Source organism: Pistacia vera, unplaced genomic scaffold (assembly GCF_008641045.1).
Source record: "Pistacia vera cultivar Batoury unplaced genomic scaffold, PisVer_v2 Contig343, whole genome shotgun sequence".
Classification (NCBI taxonomy): Eukaryota; Viridiplantae; Streptophyta; class Magnoliopsida; order Sapindales; family Anacardiaceae; genus Pistacia; species Pistacia vera.
Genome location: NW_022196161.1, coordinates 783399 through 807188, shown reverse-complemented (window position 1 = coordinate 807188; position 23790 = coordinate 783399). Strand labels below are relative to the sequence as shown.

Sequence of the window (23790 nt, the reverse complement as noted above, 5' to 3'; positions counted from 1 at the left end):
ATGATCGTTAAAATTTCATCTACGTGATAAATGGATGGACATTAATTGAACCCCATCAACTATATAAAATTATAGTAATACTACACATACAAAGTTGAGATCCTAATTTGTATGCTAAATGACGTGATAATTTATGTGTCAACACTAGATTGATTATATAGAAATTATTTACTTAGGTCATTATGCTAAAATCAAGATGGTGCTATCAGATAACTTGTCATATCATTGAGGATATAAAGTTAGGATCCCAATTTGCATGTTTAGCATTATTGACCCTATTATGATAGAGTTTGTAATGAAGAGTTGATATATTACATAACAGCGATAATATTGTCTTACAATGCTAAAGATCCATTCAATGCTTTTGAGCAAATGTAGCAGAAGCAAGGGACACCCGTCCCTATGAAGAGGGACGTCGGCCCCAACTCCAGAACATTGCTCCAAGGAGGATGACTTCTAGAAAATTAGGGACGCCCCATTCCTAAGGAGGACACCTGTCCCTGTATTCTCAACTCCATAACAAGCCGTCCAATGGGATGACCTCATTCTTGTGCCTGTTTTGTCTTCTGGATAATCAATGCACATTTGACGAAGGACCAATGGTTAAGTTTCAGAATTAGTTGGACTTTATTGTAATTGTGTAAAACGATGTGTTTTACACAATTTATTTGTAATCTCGCTCAGATCTGTATTCAACAGTTCTGGTAATTCAGTTAACAGTGGTTCTAGATTTTTCTCTCAAATTATCTTAATTCTCGTAATTTTTTTTTCACATTCTCTCAATAAAAGATTTTTTTAATACATATCCTATATTCTTGCCAAGTTTGGACCACCCATATTCAGAATTTGTTAGTTAAAAATAAAGATAGGTTGATAAACACTTCTCATAACTTTCTCTTACAAACGCAATGTGCATCTCGTAATTGATCAGACAAGACTCATTGTTGGATAGACAAGACCCAATACGAGCTAACACGTCAGATTTGTTAAAAAAAGTTAGAAGAGGGTTTTGTTAGTATAGTATTACATTTAAATAAATTCGTCCCTCACAACTCAAATCCCAAACACATATTAACATTTTTTAACGAAGTATTTATTATTAATGGGGTCATATTAAAGAATATGATAGGGTGAAAATTAGGGATGACGGTTGGGGCGGAATCACTATCTTCATCTCTATCACCAAATAAGTGGGATTTCTATCCACGGCCCCATCATGGAATTGCCCAATTCAGTCTCAAATGGGGATGGGGATCCCCATTAAAACCTAATCGGTGCATATTAAAAACATTATGATTTATATTAACTTTTAAAAACATTTTAATTATATTCACTCCTAATAGCTTTCTTTTTTCTTTCTGGCAGGCGTTGAGAAGTTTAACGCTCCCTAGATAATACTGACTTAATTAAGATTAACATAATGTCCTATGGTAATTATATGTAAACATTCAATTAAAAGGTAGCTAAATGAATATGTTTAAACTTGGTGTATTTATATACTTTTAAGTTTACATTTAAGTATCATTCACTATAAAAGTATGATTTGTGAAATATGTAACGTAAAAGTGAAACTGATTTTGTATTAAATCAGTTTATTGAATTAATGGTCCACAGTTTGTTTCAATTTCTTTTCATTTTTTGCAACTATTATAACTAGAGTTATGGCAGCCATTAATTTTGGCCATTGAAGCTTGATGGGAGCTTTGGCTAAAATTGAGATTTTGGTCCTTAGACTCATACACTCAACTCAAACAAATACATTATTATATTGAGTGTTCTGAGAGCTTAGAAGAGCCAGAACGCGAGAGAAAATGTGGTGTGATTGAGGCATCAAGGGCTGGAGGTAACTTTCTTGTTTTTTTCTTTAATTTTTTGATCCCTTTAGTTTGTCATTCCGTATTTAGAAAAAATTATTCAACATTTTGATGAATTAATATAAAAAAAATTCACTATCATTTAATATGTATTTATTAAGTTGATTTTTATATTAATTCATTCATCATATTTTCACACGTCACTTTGTATGAAAGACTTTGTATAGAGTTTTTATAAGTGTAGTATTACTCTTTTTGAGCCTTAGATTAAAATATTTGATAGTTAAGATTACATCTTAATTACAGTATTTTCAAAATACATTAATTATGCAAGTTATATTGAATTTCAACCACCCAAATCCTTGATATAATAGCTCTAATTGTGTCATATTTAATTTATTCAAAATAGTGGTGCTTCTAAACCTTCCAATAGCACTGGACTACAATTCAATGTCTATAATAATGATCTTCTTAGTTGTTTATGTAGATGCTAATGTCTATATTATTAATGATAATGAATAAAGTTGTTTTTTTTTTTTTTTTCAATTTTTTTTTTTTTTTGGCGCATAGAGTATGTTTGGTTCTCGGGTTGGATTGCATTAAGGGATTATGAGGCTATTTTAAAACTAAACCCTGTTTAGCTGGTTGGACTTGGAGGAGAGAGGACAATATTAGAAGTAGGGAGAACTCTGCACTATTAAACCAAATTAATCACATACCTCCCACGGGTTTTATCTGCAACTGCAATAACCAAACTTTTCAAAAAAAAAAATATATTTTTGTAAATATTAAAATTATTTAAATAATACTAATAGAATAAAACGGTCGCATGTCACCGTTGAGTCACTGACAATAATAATGTGGCCATCGCCAACAGTGAATCTATCATCATCAACGCACACATTAATAGATTGTTGTCTGATTTATATAACGGTGGAAACGGAAAAGCTGTCGACAACAATATTTTGCCGAATCCAGTAAAGATATGTCAATCTTTTCCAAGCCTCTTACAGCTGAACATTTTGATTCTAAGAAGCAAACTTATATCCTAGGCAATTAAGCTTGAAGGGTGATGAGTTTGAGTGGATCAAAGAAAAAGATTTGTACAATCAGCAGCCAAAGTCTTTGTTGCAACCCAAGTCAGCATCAATGGCAAATCATTTCGCGTCTATGTTGCGTGTGAAACAATTCAAGAAAGATATTTTGTTATATGATATTATAAGAATAATTTGCACATCTGTATGTATTTTCTCATTAATTACTCAATAAATCAAAGGAATCCAGCTTTTCTCTATTATCATGCGCCTTTTACAAACTTTTCAACTGCTCTAATCCGTTTCTTGACAGCATGTACATGCAAAAAATTTCCATTCCCATTGTCAAATTGTCCATTACTTATTCTTCTCTGCCAATGACATTTTATTTTCTTTCTATAAAGATATGGTCAAAAATTGGAACTGATGTATTACCTAATACGCTTCCTTTTATAAAGATATGTTGATTATTATTGCCCAGCCATTAGGGTTTGTCTATTTATTCCATCGTCCAACAACCTATATAATCTATTATTTTTAGAATAATACTGAACTTACGATAAGAATTTCCTACAAAGTAATGTGTTAGCAATATAAGCGTAATATCACTTACTTTGTATGATATCTCATATAAAGTTTTAATAGGTATTGTTATTCTTATTCACAACAATATCATTCATTTTTCTTTATATATGAAAAATTACGAGTATAATTAATTAGAAAAAATCTTCCCCAAAAGAAGAACAATGAAATTACTTTAATTTGTCCATTTCATTATAAATTAAATACACACTCATTGTTATCGACAACATTTTTAAATTAGTCTGAAATCTGATCTTGAAATTAATTGATTGGTTAATATTTTCCATATATAAAAACTATTATTATTGTAAACTGTACGCCCAATATTGAAGTTGGCAACTGTATCACCAGTGTAGCCAATCCGACGGCAAAGAGTTGATTTAAATTAATTAATGTATAACTAATAAATATCTATGATCGTAATTATTATTAATCTCGAGTCAGATGACAAATCCTTTATTATACTGAATTTTTTCGTAAATAATTTAAGTTGAGGCCTGGAGATGGTGATTTTAAGAGACGTGGCTAAAACAAAGGAGCCTGTCCAGCTATTGTTTTATGGAAAATAATACAGTTATCGATGGTAGTACACCCGAATTTGTACACTGAATGACGTGATAAAATTCTGATCATTGATTAATTTTAACTTAATATTAATCAACGGTCAAGATTTTGTAACATATAAAGATTACTACTTTTTAAGAAAATTAATTATCAGTAATTTTTTTAGAGACTTTTATTAATTAAATAATAATGTAAATGCTCTTTTGTGCATCTAATACTTACAAGTTTTTTTCCTAATCAGAAAATAATTAATATGCTTAACTTAACCACTACTTTACTTCAAAGTAATTTCTACAAAAGAAGTCTTGAATACACATGAATTATAGCATGTAATGCAACATACATAACTATTGCATCAGTTATCATAATAATGCATCTTCTATGTATAGTAATACAGTACAGAAACTTACCAGTAGAGACCTTGACGACTGGAAATTGATTGGGTTCACAACCTTTTCTATCACCTCTTGCGTTCCAGTGGTGGCCCTTGAGGCACTCACATCTATAACTCCCTATTTCGTTGACGCATGTATGTGTGCAGTTTTGAAGTTCCAGATACTCGCATTCATTAATGTCTTGAAAATCCATTGAAAGAAAGTTTATCACTTTAGAAAAACGATTTAGATTTAGAATTAAAATGCAATTTATTTCATCTAGAGAAAAGTATCTTGGCAACCATTGGAGAGTAGGGGGTCCCTCGGTAACCACTTTTGCACTCGCAAAGATACCCAGAATTGTCATCGTCAGATGCAGAACACTTGGCGTTTCCTTTACAGGCGTAATTTGTTGATGAGCTGCTTTCATTTCCATTAATGGACTGAAGAAGTCCCATTTCTTAAACATAATTTTTGAGCCCTTGGATTAAAACATTTGAATAGTTGAGATCACATTTTAATTATAGTATTTTAAAAGTATATTAATTATGCAAGTTGTATTGAATTCTAACCACCGAAAATCCTTGGATATAATAGCTCATAGATTTGTCATACTTTATGTTAAAACAATGTTGCTCCTGAACCTTCCACCAGTAGTAGATTGCAATTCGATGCTTATAATAATGTTTTTCTTAATTGTTTTATGTAGATGCTAGCGTCTATGTAATTAATGAAATAAAGTTTTTTTTTTTTTGTATGCTTAGAGTAGGTTTGGTTCACGGGATTGGACTGCATTAAAGGGATTATGACGACTATTTTAAAACTAAACCCTGTTTGGCTGGGTTAGAAGGAGAGGACAATATTAAAAGTGTGCAGAACTCTGCACTATTAAACCAAAATTAATCTCATACCCCCCACCCATTTTATCTGCAATAACCCAAACTTTTAAACGAAAAAAGTTGTCAAAAAATAATTTTATAAATATAAAAATTATTAAAATAATTCTAATAGAACAAAACGGTTAGCGTATCACCGTTGAGCTGCCGACAACAATAATACTGGTCATCGCCAATAATGAGTCTAGCATCACTATCGACTCCCTTGGATAGATTGTCGTCTGATTTATATAACGATGGAAATGGAGAAGCTGCCGACAACAAAGACATTTAGCCGGAAAATCCAGTAAAGATTCTGTCAACCTTTTCCAAGCCTCTTACAGTTGAACATTTTGAATTCTTAAGCAGCAAACTTAATTTATATCCTAGGCAATTAAGCTTGAAGGGGTATGTGAGTGAATCTAAGAATTAGTATTGTACAATCAGCAGCCCAAGTCTTTGTAAGCAATCATAGTCAGTATCAATGACAAAGCATTTCAGCTTTGCCTATCAGATCAGCATTATCTTATTCTACTAGCGTCTATTGTTGCGTGTGAAAGCTAAAATCTAGAAATATTTTGCACATCTCTATATACCTTATCATTAATCATTCGATAAAATCATTTTAAAGCTAATTTTCCACGGCTTTAATCCGTTACTTGACAGCATTGAACAAGACAAAAAATTCCATTCCCATTGTCAAAGTGTCTAATAATTTATTCTTCTCTTCCAATGAAATTTTATTGTCTTTCTATAAAGATATGGTAAAAAGTTGGAACTGATGCATTACCTAATACTACATTTCGTTTCGTTTGACACCAAAAAAAAAAAAAGTGTTAAATTGGGCCCTTTGCTTTGGATGATATTAGCCCTTTATTTTCTATCCGTAAAACACATTATTATTTGTATGCTGTACGCTCAATATTGAAGTTGGCAAGTATATCACCGCGTGGTGGCAAATCCGACGGCAACGAGTTGATTTGAAATTAATTAATGTATAAATAATAAATATTTAATGATCATAGTCATTAATTAATCTCGTAGTCAGATGACAATTCCTTTATTATACTGAAAATTTTTCGTAAATAATTTGAGTTGAAGCCTGGAGATGGTGATTTTAAGAGACGTGGCTAAACCAAAGGAGCCTGTCCAGCTATTGCTCCATTTGATTGAAAATTGAAGCCCTTTTGGCCAAACATATGTAAATATTTTTTTTCTGGAAGGGTTTTAATTTACACATTAATAACTTGAAACAGTAGTAGAAGCATGATATTATAACTATTTGATAAAGTTTCCACAAATTAAAACATATTAAAATTCACACATTGAAATAATTGTACTATAGATACGTTGAATTTGATAACAATTTTTTATTGATAAAAATATAAAACACCAATAGTAAGATTGAAATAATTTGACCTAACAGCTTTTAATATTGATGAAATACATTAAAGTCTAATTGTTGATCAACTCTGAAGTCTATTTATTGAGGTTCTGGTTTTGCATTTGCTGTATGATTGAAACATACAACACAATGGAATTGCTAATCATCCTTCTCTTTCTTCCTATCTTCCTCTTCTTTCTTCTCCAAAGAAAAAAAACCCCCAAAAGTATTCGTTTGCCACCTGCCCCTCGGGGTCTTCCCTTACTCGGCAATTTGCACCAGTTTGATGGTTCAAACCCTAAGAAAGTGTGGAAACTCTCTCAAAAGTATGGCCCCCTCATCTCCTTGCGTCTTGGTTCGGTGCCAACCATATTAGTTTCATCAGCAAAAATGGCTAAAGAGGTCATGAAGACACAGGATCTGGTATGTTGTAGTAGACCTGCCTTACTTGGTCAGCAAACATTATCTTACAATGGCTTAGACTTAGCATTTGCACCCTACAATGATTACTGGAGAGAGATAAGAAAAATATGTGTTGTTCATCTCCTCAACTCAAACAGAGTGCAACAATTTCGTCCCATTCGAGAAGATGAAGTTTCTCGTATGATGGAAAAGATATCTAAAGCTATTGTTGCTTCTAGACCAATCAACTTGAGTGAGCACTTGATGTCTCTTACAAGTACCATTACTTGCAGAGTTGGTTTTGGAAAGAGATGCGAGGAAGAAGGAATTGAAAGAAGTAGATTTCATGCTCTACTTAAGGAAACTCAAGCCTTGTTTGTAAGCTTCTTTTTTACAGATTATTTTCCTTTCATTGGCTGGATTGACAAACTCACAGGAATGATACGTCGTCTCGATAACAACTTTAAGGAATTTGACAAGTTTTACCAAGAGCTCATCGAGGAGCACTTAGATCCCAACAAACCTAAAAATGTTCAAGAGGATATAATTGATGTTCTACTGCAAGTACGAAAAGAGCGTGGATTTAAAATTGACCTCACTTCGGATCACATCAAAGCAGTGCTCATGGTATTTATATTTCTCGCTCATAAAGCAAAATTTCTCAATTTTAATTAGTTTTCATATATACTGTATCTTTTAATTAGCTTCAAAATACAATTTATATTTTTCATTCATTTAGTTATTTTCTTTTTCTTTGTTGCAGAATGTATTTGTTGCTGGCACAGACACCAGTGCAGCTACCGTGGTTTGGGCTATGACCTACCTGATGAAAAATCCTAGAATAATGAAGAAAGTTCAAGAAGAAATTAGGTCTGCAATTGGAAACAAAGGTTTTGTAGATGAAGATGATGTCCAGAATCTTCCTTATCTTAAATCCGTGGTGAAAGAGACAATGAGACTGCAACCAACAGTTCCCTTTTTAATCCCAAGAGAAACAATTGAAAAGTGCATCATAGAGGGGTATGAAATACCGGCTAAAACACTCGTTCTTGTGAATACATGGGCTATAGGAAGGGACCCTGAAGCTTGGGAGAATCCAGATGAATTTTGTCCCGAGAGATTCATAGGGAGTTCGATTGACTTTAAAGGGCAACACTTTGAGCTAATACCATTCGGAGCTGGTCGAAGAATTTGTCCAGGTTTATCTATGGGAATTGCGATTGTGGACCTTGCACTTGCTAATCTTCTTTACAAGTTTGATTGGGAAACTGTGCCTGGGATGAAGAAGGAAGGCTTAGATTTCGATGTTTTACCAGGTATTACCATGCACAAGAAAAATGCTCTCCGTCTCATGGCTAAGTACTATAATTAATAGCAAAAAGATCAATCAAGTGTTTAATGTTGACGAATCTGAATGATTGTACCCTTGACTCCAGTTCGAAGGTTATAATAGTACTATTTCAATATTTTTTTTAGTGGGGTGGTGTTACTAATAAATAAGTTTTTAATAATTTATCCAAGTTTATGTGACCGATGTCCGACAATATGTATACATCTTTCAAGAATATTATACTTATATGGAGATCTTTGTACAAAGTGAAATAAAAAATCATACTCATTATATGGAGATCTTATAAAATAAAATAGAATACATTATTATATTGACTATTCTGAGAGCTTAAAAGAGCCAAAACGCGAGAGAAAATAGTGAGTATGATTAAGAGTATCAATGGTTGGAGGTAAGTTTCTTGCTTTTTCTTTAATTTTTTTTATCCCTTCAGTTTGTCAATTCCGCATCTAGGATCACAAATTATTCAACATTTTGATGAATTAATACAAAAATAATTCACTATCATTTAATATGTATTTATTAAGTTAATTTTTATATTAATTCATCAAATTATATTTTCACACATCACTTTGTATGAAAGATTTTATATAGAGTTTTTATAAGTGTAGTATTACTCTTTTTGAGCCTTTAGATTAAAACATTTGAATGGTTAAGATTACATCTTAATTATAGTATTTTCAAAAATACATTAACTATGCAAGTAATATTGAATTTCAACCACCCAAAATCCTTGGATATAATAGCTCATAAATTGTGTCATATTTAATTTATGTCAAAATGGTGCTTCTAAACCTTCCAATAGCACTGGACTACAATTCAATGTCTATAATAATGATATTTTTAATTGTTTTATGTAGATGCTAACGTCTATGTTATTAATGATAATGAAAAAAAGTTTTTTTTTTTTTTGTCCGCATAGAGTATGTTTGGTTCACGGGATTGGATAGCATTAAAGGGATTATGAGGACTATTTTAAAACTAAACCCTGTTTAGTTGGGTTGGAACTTGGAAGGAGAGAGGGCAATATTAAAAGTAGGGAGAACTCTGCACTATTAAACCAAAATTAATCACATACCATACCACCCACGGGTTTTATCTGCAACTGCAATAAACCAAACTTTTCAAAAAAAAAAAAAAAAAAATTGTTAAAATAAATATTTTTGTAAATATTAAAATTATTTAAATAATACTAATAGAATAAAACAGTCGCGTGTCACCATTGAGTCATGGATAACAATAATGTTGGCCATCACCAACAGTGAATCTATCATCATCATCGACACCATTAAATAGATTGTTGTCTGATTTATATAACGATGGAAATGGAAAAGCTGCCAACAACAACATTTTGCCAGAAAATCCAGTAAAGATTACAGTAGAACATTTTGAATTCTCAAGAAGCAAAGTTATATCCTAGGCAATTAAGCTTGAAGGGGTGTATGAGTTTGAGTGAATCAAAGAAAAAGAATTGTACAATCAGCAGCCAAAGTCTTTGTTGGCAACCCAAGTCAGCATCAACGACAAATCATTTCAGCGGTTATTGTTGCGTGTGAAAGCTAAATTCAAGAAAGATATTTTGTTATATGTGATATTATAAGAATAATTTGCACATCTATATACTATATGCATGTATTTTATCATTAATCAATCAATAAAATCAAAGGAATATATCCAGCTGTTCTCTATTATCATGCGCCTTTTATCTTTTACTAACTTTTCAACTGCTTTAATCCGTTTCTTGACAGCATTGTACATGACAAAAAATTTCCATTCCCATTGTCAAATTGTCCATTAACTTATTCTTCTCTTCCAATGACATTTTATTTTCTTTCTATAAAGATATGGTCAAAAATTGGAACTGATGTATTACCTAATACACGTCTTTTTTTTATAAAGATATGTTGATTATTATTGCACATGCCATTCGGATTTGTCTCTGTATCCCATCGTCTAACAATCTATAATCTATTTATTTTTAGAATAATATTGCACTTACACAAACTTTACATAGTCTAAAAGACCTTCCTACAAAGTAATGTGTTAGCAATTCAATGGTAATATCATATCACTTTGTATAGATAACTTCATATAAAGTCTTTGTTAATGTAATATTATTCTTATTCAGAACAATATCATTCATTTTTTTTTTTTTTTATATATGGAAATTTTTGAGTATAATTAATTGGAAAAAATCTTCCCCAAAGTAAGAAGAACCATGAAATTACTTTAATTTGTCCATTTCATTATAAATTAAATGCACACTCATTGTTATCGACAACATTTTTTAAATAATTAGTCTGAAATCTCGTCTTGAAATAAATTGATTAGGTTAATATTTCCATATATAAAACTATTATTATTTGTAAGCTGTACGCCCATATTGAAGTTGCAACTGATCACCACGTGGTAGCCAATCCGACGGCACGAGTTGATTTGAAATTAATAATGTATAAAATATAATATCCATTATCGTAATTATTTATTAATCTCGGAGTCAGATGACAATTCTTTATTATACTGAAATTTTTTCGTAAATAATTTGAGTTGAAGCCTGGAGATGGTGATTTTAAGAGACGTGGTTAAACCAAAGGAGCCTGTCCAGCTATTGCTCATTGGATTGAAAATTGAAGCCCTTTCGGCCAAACATATGTAAAAAGTTTTTATGGTACCGATCGATAACTTGAAACAGTAGTAGAAGCATGATACTATAACTATTTGATAAAGATTCCACAAATTAATTAAAAAATATAAAATTCACACACTGAAAAAATTGAATATTTAATAATAGATACACTGAATTTGATAACAATTTTTTATTGATAAAAATATAGAACATAATAGTAAGATTGAAATAATTTGACCTAACAGCTTTTAATATAGATGAAATACATTGATATCTAATGTTGATCACTCTGAAGTCTATTTATTGAGGTTCTGGTTTTGCATTACTGGATGATTGAAACATACAACACAATGGCATTGATAACATCCTTCTCTTTCTTCCTATCTCCTCTTCTTTTCTCTCCAAAAGAGAAAAACCCACAAAAGTATTCGTTGCCACCTGGCCCTGGGGTCTTCGCTTGCGGAATGGCACCAGTTTGATGGTTCAAACCATAGAAAGTGTGGAAACTCTTCAAAAGTATGGCCCACTCATCTCCTTGCGTCTCGGTTCGGTGCCAACCAATTAGTTTCATCAGCAAAAATAGCTAAAGAGGTGTTGAAGACACAAGGATCTGGTATGTTGTAGTAGACCTGCCTTACATGGCCAGCAAACATTATTTACAATGGCTTAGACTTAATATTTTCACCCTACAATGATTACTGGAGAGAGATAAAAAAATATGCGTTTCATCTCTTCAAATCCATAGAGTGCAACAATTCGTCCCATTCGAGAAGATGAAGTTTCTCGTTTAATGGAAAACATATCTAAAGCTATTGTTGCTTCTAGACCAATCAACTTGAGTGAGCACATGATGTCTCTTACAAGTACCATTACTTGCAGAGCTGGTTTACGAGGAAGAAGGAATTGAAAGAAGTAGATTTCATGCTCTACTTAAGGAACTCAAGCCTTGTTTGAAGCTTCTTTTTTACAGATTATTTTTCTTCGTTGTCTGGGTTGACAAACTCACAGGAATGATACGTCGTCTCGATAACAACTTTAAGGAATTGGCAAGTTTTACCAAGAGTCATCGAGGGCACTTAGATCCAACAAACCTAAAAATGTTCAAGAGGATTAATTGATGTTCTACTGCAAGTACGAAAAGAGCGTGGATTTAAAATTGACCTCACTCGGATCACATCAAAGCAGTGCTCATGGTATTATATTTCTGTTCATAAGCAAAAATTCTCAATTTTAATTAGTTTTCATATTATGTATATTTTAATTAGCTTCAAAAACAATTTATATTTTTCATTCATTTAGTTATTTTCTTTTTCTTGTTGCAGAATGTATTTGTTGCTGGCACAGACACCAGTGCAGCTACCGTGGTTGGCTATGACCTACCTGATGAAAAATCTAGAATAATGAAGAAAGTTCAAGAGAAATTAGGTCGCAATTGGAAACAAAGGTTTTGTAGATGAAGATGATGTCCAGAATCTTCCTTATCTTAAATCCGTAGTGAAAGAGACAAAGAGACTGCAACCAACAGTTCCCTTTTAATCCAAGAGAAACAATTGAAAAGTGCATCATAGAGGGGTATGAAATACCGGCTAAAACATCTTTCTTGTGAATATATGAGCTATAGGAAGGGACCGTGAAGCTTGGGAGAATCCAGATGAATTTTCCCCAGAGATTCATAGGGAGTGCGATTGACTTAAGGGAACACTTTGAGCTAATACCATTCGGAGCTGGTTGAAGAATTTGTCCAGGTTATCTATGGGAATTGCGATTGGGGACCTTGCACTTGCTAATCTTCTTTGCAAGTTTGATTGGGAAACTGTGCCTGGGATGAAGAGAAGGCTTAGATTTCGATGTTCTACCAGGTATTACCATGACACAGAAAAATGCTCTCCGTCTCATGGCTAAGTATAAAATGGCAAAAAGATCAATAAGTGTTTAATGTTGACGAATCTGAACGATTCTACCATTGACTCCAGTTCGAAGGTTATAATTGACACAACCCGTCCCCGAATTTCCTCATCCCTAGGATCGAGCGCTCCCACAAGACTCAGATACCCGAGACGTGTATGTAGAAAAACTGCGAAACTTGTTTAAGACATACTTTCCTGAATAACATCATAGTATTTCCATTTCCAACATCTCAAAAAAAAAAGACATGCATCATCTTTCGTTTTACAAAAGGAAAGAGTTAGGGAAAATTGTAGTATCAGGTTTTCACTTATACTACACATTCCAAAACATGAAACAAAAGGAAATATATGAAGGAAAACATGAGTTCTTGAAACGAAAGTCCAAATTTTACAATGCGACGTAAATATAAAACCCACATAAAAGATGTCAACGCGTGGCACAATCCTGAGCGGAGGTGCACTACTCGGCACGATCTCGGGAGGTCCTGGTGGGGGGAAAAACATTTCCAAAAAAGGGGTGAGCTGAAATACTCAGGAGTGGGGAAAGGGGGAGTTTGCAAAACATCTTCAAAACAAAGTTATGGCATGCAAAGGTTTTTATAAAAACAGAAAACACAATGATCCATGAACATTCTTTTATGAGAACTTAAAGAATTGTGTAAATGCTTATGCTTCTAAAGACATGTTTTCATAAATCATGCTACAACATCAACTGTTCATATAACAATGCAAACTATCCATCAGATACTGAAAACTGAAACATTAACTGATACTGAAAACTGTAGGCTGGTATCTGAAAACTTTAAACTGATATCCTGTTTCGAAACAGTAACGATACTAAAGGTTCTCACCACAACTAGTACCTGGGGAAAAATCTCGATAACTGGTGGGCATTCCAACACAGGCAGAGCTGGGAAATACATCTCATACCCAGCAAGATCTATCATCGCGCGGGCAGAGCCTGAAGAAAACCATCTCAATACCTGGCGGAAAAACTCAACGTAGGCAGAGCACTAAATATCTCAATACGCATGCGAGAGCCTGAAGACCAAATTCTCAATACCCAGCGGAATCCTGCATCCGTGGGCAAGCCTGAAAACTGGGGGATGGGTACTTCGTAGGGTGGTTTAGCACCATAAAAATCTCATGCATAATGTCAAGTAACATGTAAGTCAAGAGCATAATTTCGTAAGGCTTATAATCATACATAGACATAATATTCAAAAATCACATCTAGGGGTGAAACTGAAAATTTCCAAACATGTTTTAAAACTGACAGTTTAACCCAAATTAAAAATTACTTCAATATCACATTTATAGCATATGTCCATCACTAATCATAAGATATATACCACTTCTATAAAAGTAAATCATGCCAAATCGTATGAAATTCCATGCAAAATGGGGGTAGAATGCAAGTTTTAAAACATACTTCAAAACTGACAGAATGCACCCCTTCTCTTTTTCTTTTTACCAAGAAACCATCTACCAACATCACGACTCAACCCGTATACAATTCAACCAATTCTCTACTCTCAACAGCAACATTTATTCATATAGCATGAATACAATAAATTCTATATACCAAACTTCATCAAAACATTTAAATAAAATCACAAGTTAACATGCAAGCATGGATTTAAGGATTTGGAAGAAGATTTGGTTTAATCCACTCACCAAATCAAGCTATAATTTCAATGGGGATTCAAGACAAATATATGTTGATCCAGTAAATTTTCAAGTCATTTCAGAATCAATAACTATTTAAAACACATTTTTCAACTCATTTAAATCTGCCAACTGTTTCAGAATTGAGGTTACTGACTTGTAAAATTCATAACAATTCAGCCCTTAATCTAAACCTCATGAAACTCTCAGAATTAAACTAGACACATATAGGATTCACCAGAATTTAAAATCACTCAATTTGGATAAGTATAAGTGCATTATTTCAGTTCTGAAAAATGCATGCTCTACAAAACATGAAATTCCAGAATTATAGCAGAATTCAAAATTCAATAAAAATCCAATACTTCGAATTTTGGGGTGAAATCAATTTTCAACCAATCTCTAATAAGTCTAAAACAAAATATCTGAAATTTAGCTTCATTTACAAACCAAACATATATAAATTCAGAAGTTTAGGCTGTCAGAATTTCACAGCATAACTTTTATAACCAAAAACATACTTAATAACTCTTGGTTCTTTAGGATCAACATATAGCTCTACCCGTATAAAACTATTGCATTAAATCTCCAATTTCAGTTAACACAATAGTCAGCCACCATATCCAACATACAATTCCCATAATTTCTTTTCTATTCACAAACATTTAGTAATGCATAAAATGCACACATGTATGCCAAGTTCAACATTTCTAATTCTGCCTATTTATAACCTTTCTCCATCTATCTTCAAATCAACAACATCCACAACTCATCTCTATGGTACAAACAATATTCAAATAATCAATTTAAACATAACTTTTAATGCTTGAAACAATAAACATCAAGTAACATGCAACTTGAAAAATGCAAAATTAGAAAAGGATTTAATGCGTTTCACTACAATTCTAACTCAGCCGAAGTCCCCTGCACTCTCCTCCACTCTTCTCTTCACTCTACCATTTTCAGCCGAAATCCATTCTCCTCTCTTCTCCTTTTCTTTTTTCTTCTTCTTTCTTTCTTTCTATCCCTCTTCTATCTTTTCTCTCTTATCTTTCTCTTTTCTCCTTTCTTTCTTTCTTCTCTCCTTCTCCTCTCTCTTCTTCTTCTCCTCTCTCTTCTTCTTGGGCGACTGCCCAGTTTTCTTCTTCTTTTAAACAAAAATTTTTTCTGAAATTATAATATGCCCCCCAAAAATTCTAAATTTCAATCTAACCCCGCCACCTAAGCTTTTCTTTACGAAAATGTCCAAATTTTGTGCCCTTGTTACATGCAAACCCAACAGCTTCCATTTCTTCGTTTTCATCACTAACCAAACTTTAAAATTTGACAGAAAAGTCCCTCCTTATAAACAAAACCAAAGCGAATATATATATGATTAGAATGGGGTTTTACAATAATAGCACTATTTATTTATTTATTTTTTTTCTTTTTTGTTATAGTTGGGTGGTGTTACTAATAAATAAGTTTTTAATAATTTATCCAAGTTTATGTGACCGATGTCCGACAATATGTATATATCTTTTACCAATAACAATAATAGGTTCAAACTTCAAAGTGATCGTTAAAATTCCATATACTTGATAAAATGGATGAACATTAATTGAACACTCATCAACTATATATAAAATTATAGTAATGTTACAAACACAAATTTGGAATTCTAACTTTGTATCTCAAATGACGTGACAATTTAGGATCCGTTTGGTTTATTATTTTATACCCTATTCCCAATACTATTCAAAATAACTGTTTGTTTCATTATTTAGGAAATATTATTATATTTTATTCAATTACTTTTAGACCTCTTAAGTTTATTAATTTAATAAAGACCTCCAGAAAAAAGTTTAAAAATTAACAAAAACACCCTCACCCACCCATAGTTGCCAGATTCCCGCAACCACCGTCGGTTGTTGCTGAAATCTGTCACAACGGCCTACAAACGACTGGAACTGGCCGGTAATTCGCCTATCTGACTGTCAACGATAGCCAAAGAAATGGTCGTCGTTGACGATCAACGATAGCCATAGCGACGGCCAGATATGGCCTTTTGCGGCCGTCGACGACCAGATCTGGTCGAAAAAGGTCAGATCGATGCACGACCGGCCAGATCCGAACGGTCTGCATCGTAACATCAAATTCTGACTAGATTCTAGCGGTGGTGGCTGGAATCTGGCACTGTGGGTGGGTGGGGGTACTGTTTTTGTCATTTTATAAAAATTTTATATATTGGGGTGTTTATTTAAATTAGCAAACCTTTGAGGTTTTTTTTTGTTAATTTTTAAATTTTACCTCGTAATAATCACCCTACTTAACTATCCAATACTATTTCTAAAATCCTATCCAAAATAACAAACCAAACAGACCCTTATGTGTCAACAATAGATTGATTATATATAAATTATTTACTTATTTCATTATGCTAAAATTAAGGTGGTGCTGACAGATACCTTGCCATATCATTTAAGATATAAAGTTGGGATCTCAATTTTGTATGTTTAGCATTATTGACACTATTATGATAGAGTTTGTTAATGAAGAGTTGATATAATAATAGTAACAGTGATAATATTGTCTTACAATGCTAAAGATCCATTCAATACTGTCGAGCAGATTGTAGCAGAAGCAAGGGATGCCTGTCCCTATGAAGAGGGACATCCGTCCCAGCTTCAGAACAAGTTGTTCCAAGGAGGATGACCCTATTCGTGTGCCGGTTCTATCTTCTAGAAAATCAGGGACGCCCATTCCGAAAGGAAGAACACTTGTCCCTATATTCTCAACTCCATAACAAGGCATCCCAATGAGGATGACCTCATTCTTGTGCTTGTTTTGTCTTCTAGAAAATAAATGCACATTTGATGAAGGGCCAATGTGTTAAGTTTTAGAAGTAGTTGGACTTTATTGTAATTGTGTAAAATGATGTGTTTTACACAATAGCTCTTTGTAATCCCGCTCAGATCTATATTCAACCGTTCTGGTAATTCAGTTAACAGTGGTTCTAGATTTTTCTCTCAAAATTCTTGTCAATTTTTTTTTTTTTTTTTGTCACAATTCTTCAAATACAAGATTTTTTTAATACATATCCTATATTCTTGCCAAGGTTTGGATCACCCATGTTCAGATTTTGTTTAGTTAAGAATAAAGATAGGTTGACAAATAGTACTTCTCACAACTTTCTCTCACAAACGCAACATGATATCTCGCAATTGGTCAGCTCGCATTTGGTCAGACGAGACTCATTGTTGGACAGGTGAGACCCATTACGAGCTGACACGTCGCGTTTATGAGAGAAAGTTAGGGAGAAGAGTTTGTTAGTGTAATATTACACTTTAATTGAATATGTCCCTCATAACTCAAATCCCAAAACCCATATTAACACTTTTTAACAATGTATTTATTATTAATAGGGTCATATTAAAGAATATGATAGGGTGAAAATTAGGGTTGACGACTGGGGCGACATCACTATCTCTATCTCTATCACCAAAAAGGTAAGGGATTTCTATCTGCGGCCCCATCATGGAATTGCCCAATTCAGTCTCAAATGGGGATGGGGATCCCCATGAAAACCTAATCTGGTGCATATTAAAAAAACTATGATTTATATTAACATTTTAAAAACATTTTTAATTAATATTCACTCCTAATCATTTTCTTTTTTCTTTTTGTTAGGCTGTTGAGAAGTAAAAAAAAAAAAATTATATTTAACGTCCCTAGATAGATGCTAACATTAATTAAGTTTAACATAATGTCCCATGGTAATTATATGTAAAGCATTCAATTAAAAGGTAGATAAATGAATATGTTTAAACTTGATGTATTTTTTCTTTACTTTGTTATATAAATATTTATATTCTTTTAAGTTTTGACATTTAAGTACATCAATTCACTAAAAAAATATGATTTGTGTAATATGTAACATAAAAGTGAAAACTGATTTTGTATTAAATCAATTTATTGTATTAATGGTCCACATTTTGTGTCAGTTTCTTTTTCAATTTTTGCAACCATTATAACCAGAGTTATGACAGCCATGAAGTTTGGCCATTAAAGCTTGATGGGAGCTTTGGCTATAAATTGAGATTTTGGTCCCTAGGCTCATACATTGAACTCAAACAAAATACACCATTGTATTGAGTGTTTTGAGAGCATAGAAGAGCCAAAATGATAAGAGCTTGAAAATACATATTTTGTTAGTGATTCAATTGGATTTTTTGTGGAAAAATGTGTTTTTAATGTGAAATTTGAGTTAATTATTTCATAAATACCTTTTATGGCATCACGGGTGTATTTTGAGTATTTTCAGGTTAAAAATGATATTTGAATAAAGAAAAATGATGTCAATGGAATTCGTGATGAGTAGGAAGAAACGGTGCAATAATGGGAGTTGAAATGAGAAAGTTGTGACGTGTTGAAGATGAAACGTAAGACCTGAAAATTTGTCAAGATGAGCATGCTTTGATGTTTTTATCATAACTTGAGCAATCGAAATAGAAATTCGATGATTCTTGTGGCGTTGGAAAGATTATTCAGAGAGCTACAAAGTTTGTGTTGATAACTTTGCTAGATTCTGAAGATTCTAGACTCGTGGGACAGAAAAAACAATCACCGCAGCGACTATTTCTGTCGTCACGGCGATGGATCACGGGCTTGTTTGGGTTATTGTATTTTCCTAGTCCGAATCTAAATGGTTTAAGGCATTTAATTCTTTCCTAATAAACCTCCAAACCCTAGCACTATATATAAGGGTCTTTATTTAGTTTTTAGAGAGGTTAGAGAAGAGAAAGAGTGGCTACTATTTTGAAGATCAGAATTCTTGTAGTTTTTGTTCACCAATTAGAGAAGTTTTTCTATTTTCTTTCTTAAACTCATGTTTGTTAATACAATAGTTGTTAGAGTCATGAAAGTAACTCATTTCGGTGATAAAAATACCCCAAAAGTGATTAAATTGAAGTATATTGATACAATTAAAGAATTTATGAATTTATTCACAAAAATCGCTTCCTAATATTTTTCTTATGAATTTAACATGTTTGGGAAAGGATATGAGTTGATATTAGGTTATGGTTTATGGATTAGGGGTGATTTTGTCTCATTTATGCTGTTTAGGGGGTAAACTGTCATATTTACAAGGGTTGATTTTGTCACTTTTCAATCGTGCAGGGAACAAAGTGATATTTTGTAGTTTGTCTATAAAAAGAAAACCAAAGGTCGCGTTACATGGTGCACTGTTCATCCATTTTCTGGCGACTCTTCGTCTTCCTTTTCGGTGGCCTCCGGCGATGATCCATCTTCCCCGTGCACCGATCTTCATTAGCCACCATCACCACTGCAAATCACACACCACCACTGCGATGTTTCGCATTCCGCCGTCGCAACTCTTCATCTTCCAGCCATGATTTCTCCAGTTTTCGACAACGTTTCAGCTTCCTGGTGGTTGATCTTCCTTCCCCACGGCCGGATCTAGCACTTCCAAGCTTCAGCTGCTGCCAAAACCGCCGGAATCCGCCATCTAGCCATCGCGCCTCTTCATCTTCCAGCAGCGATCTCGCTCATTTTCAGTGACCTTTCATCTCCCTAGGACCTGATCTAAATTCTCCATCACCAGAGCTTTCCATCGGTACCTTCGGATCCCATTTCTGCCACCATTTTCTAGAAGACCTGCCAGAAAATTAACGTTTTTCGGCGAGTGTGACTGTTCATATTCCGGGCTGTCCATTAGTCATTTTCGCCCCTTCTTCGCATCATATTGCTGTCGGTTACTTCCTCTCCGCCATGATCAGCTTTGTTTTTTCCGTTTCAGCCTTCGTCATCACCACTATAAGCGGCTGAGTTCCCGGTTGTCTGTTACGACGTAGGCAAGATCAAGATTGACTCCACAACTCTACTCATCAGCTCTCGACTAGTTGGATGAGCCTGATTGTAGGACATTTGGTAGTATTGTGTTTCGAATTATATTTGTTCTCGTTTCATGTTTGATTTTGATACTTTAATATGATTTAAGCATAATCTGTGATGAATATTGTTGTCCATTATGATTTAATATTTTCATAGAACTTGTTGAATGATAAACGTTGGTTTGAAATAATTGAATGATGAATATTGCTTTTCATTACTTCGCATCGATTGTAATTGAATTGTGTTCGGATTTAATTTCATTTCTACTATTGTTGCATTTATTGTGAAGTTGGTTGATTGGAAGATACGTGTTGACAAATTGTATTTGTTAATCACGTACCAAATAGTGGTATTGTCGTGTAGCGTTTATCGGCGTTCAATGATAGTCTTTAACCAATCGAACTTGAGTGATCGGATGACACAAGATAGATTATACCTAGAGTGTCGAGAAGCCATTTCATTGATTTACCTTGCCTTGTAGGTTTAGGGGATCGTAGAGGGTGGAGGAGAATTGTGTGAGTCGGTTTCTTGTCACCAAAACCGTAATGGAAACTTTTTTATTATAAAATCTTCATTTGTTTTAATTTCACGCTTTTATTATTTGCATTTAATTTGTTTAGTTTAATTAATCACATTGCCAATTTCATTTTCGCTACTCAAAATACATTAGGTTGTTAGTCTTGTTCTCTGTGGATTCGACCTTGCTTATCGCTAACTATGGTATTTAGGTTTAATTTTGTGACTGTGACGACCGGTTTGACAAAATTTTGGAGCCATTGTCGGGGAGCAACGTGCTTTTGACTTTTTGTGTTTGGGTAGTCATTAATTTTTATTCTAGGTTTATTTTAGTCTTTGTTTTTGTTTGTGTTATTTTCTTTGTTGTGATTATTTGTTTGGGTGAGTTGTTTAATTTTTGTGTTCCATTTAGTTTTTCTCTTTGCATTATTGGTTAATTATTTTCTTTTTAGGTTGCTTGCGTAGTTTCATTTTTACTTCGTTTTATTTTATTTTCATTGGAATGGTTTCATTTGTGTTTGTTATTGTTTCGCAGGAAAATTGCAATTGGGAAAATGCTTCAGCGTGTTGTGAGCATTAAAGATCCTGCACAACCCGATTGTGAAATTCTCTTAACCTTTGATTTTTTATTCCTAGGATTTAATTTTTGTTCTTAGTATTAAATTCTTTTAGGTTGCATTGATAACTTTAGTTTTGATTAAGCATATTTGTTGTGTGAAATTTTGTTGGGTATAGTTTTGTTAGATTTTAGATTTATTTTAGTTTTGTTTCGTGTGCTTATTAAAATTTGTTTCTTAGGATTTGCATTTAGTTAATTTTCTTTGAGATTGTTGTTGCGTTGCTTGTTGAGCCTTTTGTGTGTTTGATTGATGAATGCTAACTAGAAGGTCTTGTAAACAAGAGTTATTACCTTTGAATCTTGAAATTGAACGCACTTGTAAAAGGAATAGAAAACAAGCACATAGGATGGTTGACCAGGATGAACCCACACATGTGCCCCTTAGCCAACATTTCGCACCCACCACCTACACTTCAGCCTCATGTATCCGTATCCCCAATGTCCAGACACAACTATGAGATCAAAACTAGTGTCATCCAATTGTTGCCAATTTATTATGGGAATTTAAATGAGGAGCCATACAAACACTTAGATGAATTTTTAGAGGTTTGCTCCACAGTTAGACTTCGACATGTGAATGAAGATGTCGTGCGCTTAATTTTATTCCCATTTTCAATTAAGGATTGAGCCAAACAATGGCTCAATTCTTTGGCAACAGGGTCTATTATCTCTTGGACCCAACTGCAACAAGGATTCCTAAAAAAGTATTATCCAATTGGTAAAACCAATAACATTAAACGAGCCATTACTAGTTTCACTCAACTTGATGGCAAGGAATTTATGAGAGTTGGGAACGTTTGAAGGAAATGCTTAGGAAGTGTCCCTATCACGCAGTCCCTAGGTGGCAATTAGTTCGTAGTTTTTATGACGGACTGACCGAGAGGCATAGGAATATGGTAGACACCTCTTGTAGAGGAACATTTATGCACAAGGACGAGAATGAGTTATGGCAACTCTTCGAGACCTTAAGTGAAAATTCAATACACCACATTTCTGCGTCTAGAATGCCTATCTCAGGGCAGCCATCCAAGAAGGGTGGCGTGTATGAGGTGTCACGGTTAGATGACATTAGTTCCAAGTTAGAGGTGTTGGCCCACCGATTTGACCAGTTTGTATCTATACAAGGGCAACGCTCTACACAATCATCTCAAAAGGCGAACAAGGATGTTTTTGCCATGCACTCCACTCTTGACCATCCAGTTGAGGAACCTGCCCATAACTCTTTTGAGGAGCAAGTGCAGGTTGCACAAGGCTTCCAGAGACGGAACGATTCGTACTCGAATACGTACAATCATAGGTGGCGTAACCACCCTAATTTTTCATGAAAGTCACAACCACCTCAGAATGTCCCCAATAATATGTCATACAGGAACAATCCTTCCAATCAGCAAGGCAATTATAGAGAGCAACCTTCAATCCAACCTAGGATCCTACCTCCCGTTCAGCAGCCCACTCCAGTGCCTAGTTCACTAGAATCAATGATGGCTCAAATGCTCTAAACCATACAGGAACAAAAAGCCGACATGAATGCTAGGTTCCAAGATTTAGAGTAGAATACCCAGTTTCTACATTCTCATTCCCAATCCATTAGTAAGCTAGAGACCTAGATTGGTCAAATAGCCGAAATAGTCAATAGGAGGGAACAAGGCCAATTGCCTAGTCAAGTCATAGGTAACCCTAGTGGTCCTTCACAGTAGAGAGGGTTTTCCGAATAAGCTAAGGCCGTGATAACTCTTTGAAGCGGCCGAGAGCTAATTAGGCCTAAGAGGGAAGTAAAAGTCTAGGGTAGAGAAGAGGAAAGTCTAGGTAGGGACCAAGTCAAAGAGAGTGAGGGTGAGCCACTTGTAGAGTCAAGTGTTCAGAGACCGGGTAAGGAAAAAGTTGGGGAGAGTGAACCATCCACTGCATCCTACATATCAAGAGCACCATTTCCTTAGTGCTTAGAGCCCCAAATGTTCTCACTATTAGGAAAAGTGCTAGGATGGAGGAAATGATTAAGTTGTTTAAGCAGGTACAGATTAACATTCCACTCTTAGATGCCATTAAGTAAGTACCTGCTTATGCCAAATTCCTCAAAGACTTGTGCACGCAAAAGAGGCGAATAAAATCTCACACACCTAAGACTGTACATTTACCGGGAAATATAAATGCGGTTGTCTCAAACCAGATTCCCCCTAAATTA

At 33.9% G+C, this 23790-nt stretch overlaps 1 protein-coding gene and 1 pseudogene across 1 annotated transcript; both read left to right on the top strand.

Moving 5' to 3' along the window:
- Window positions 1-6737: 6737 nt before the first annotated feature.
- Window positions 6738-8638, top strand: LOC116138654 (cytochrome P450 83B1-like). Its single transcript, XM_031424350.1, has 2 exons — window positions 6738-7656; window positions 7793-8638. The coding sequence occupies exons 1-2, from the start codon at window positions 6757-6759 to the stop codon at window positions 8399-8401; spliced, it is 1509 nt and encodes a 502-aa protein (XP_031280210.1). The 5' UTR covers window positions 6738-6756; the 3' UTR covers window positions 8402-8638.
- Window positions 8639-11353: 2715 nt separating this feature from the next.
- Window positions 11354-12939, top strand: LOC116138673 (annotated as a pseudogene).
- The last annotated feature ends 10851 nt before the right edge of the window (window positions 12940-23790 follow it).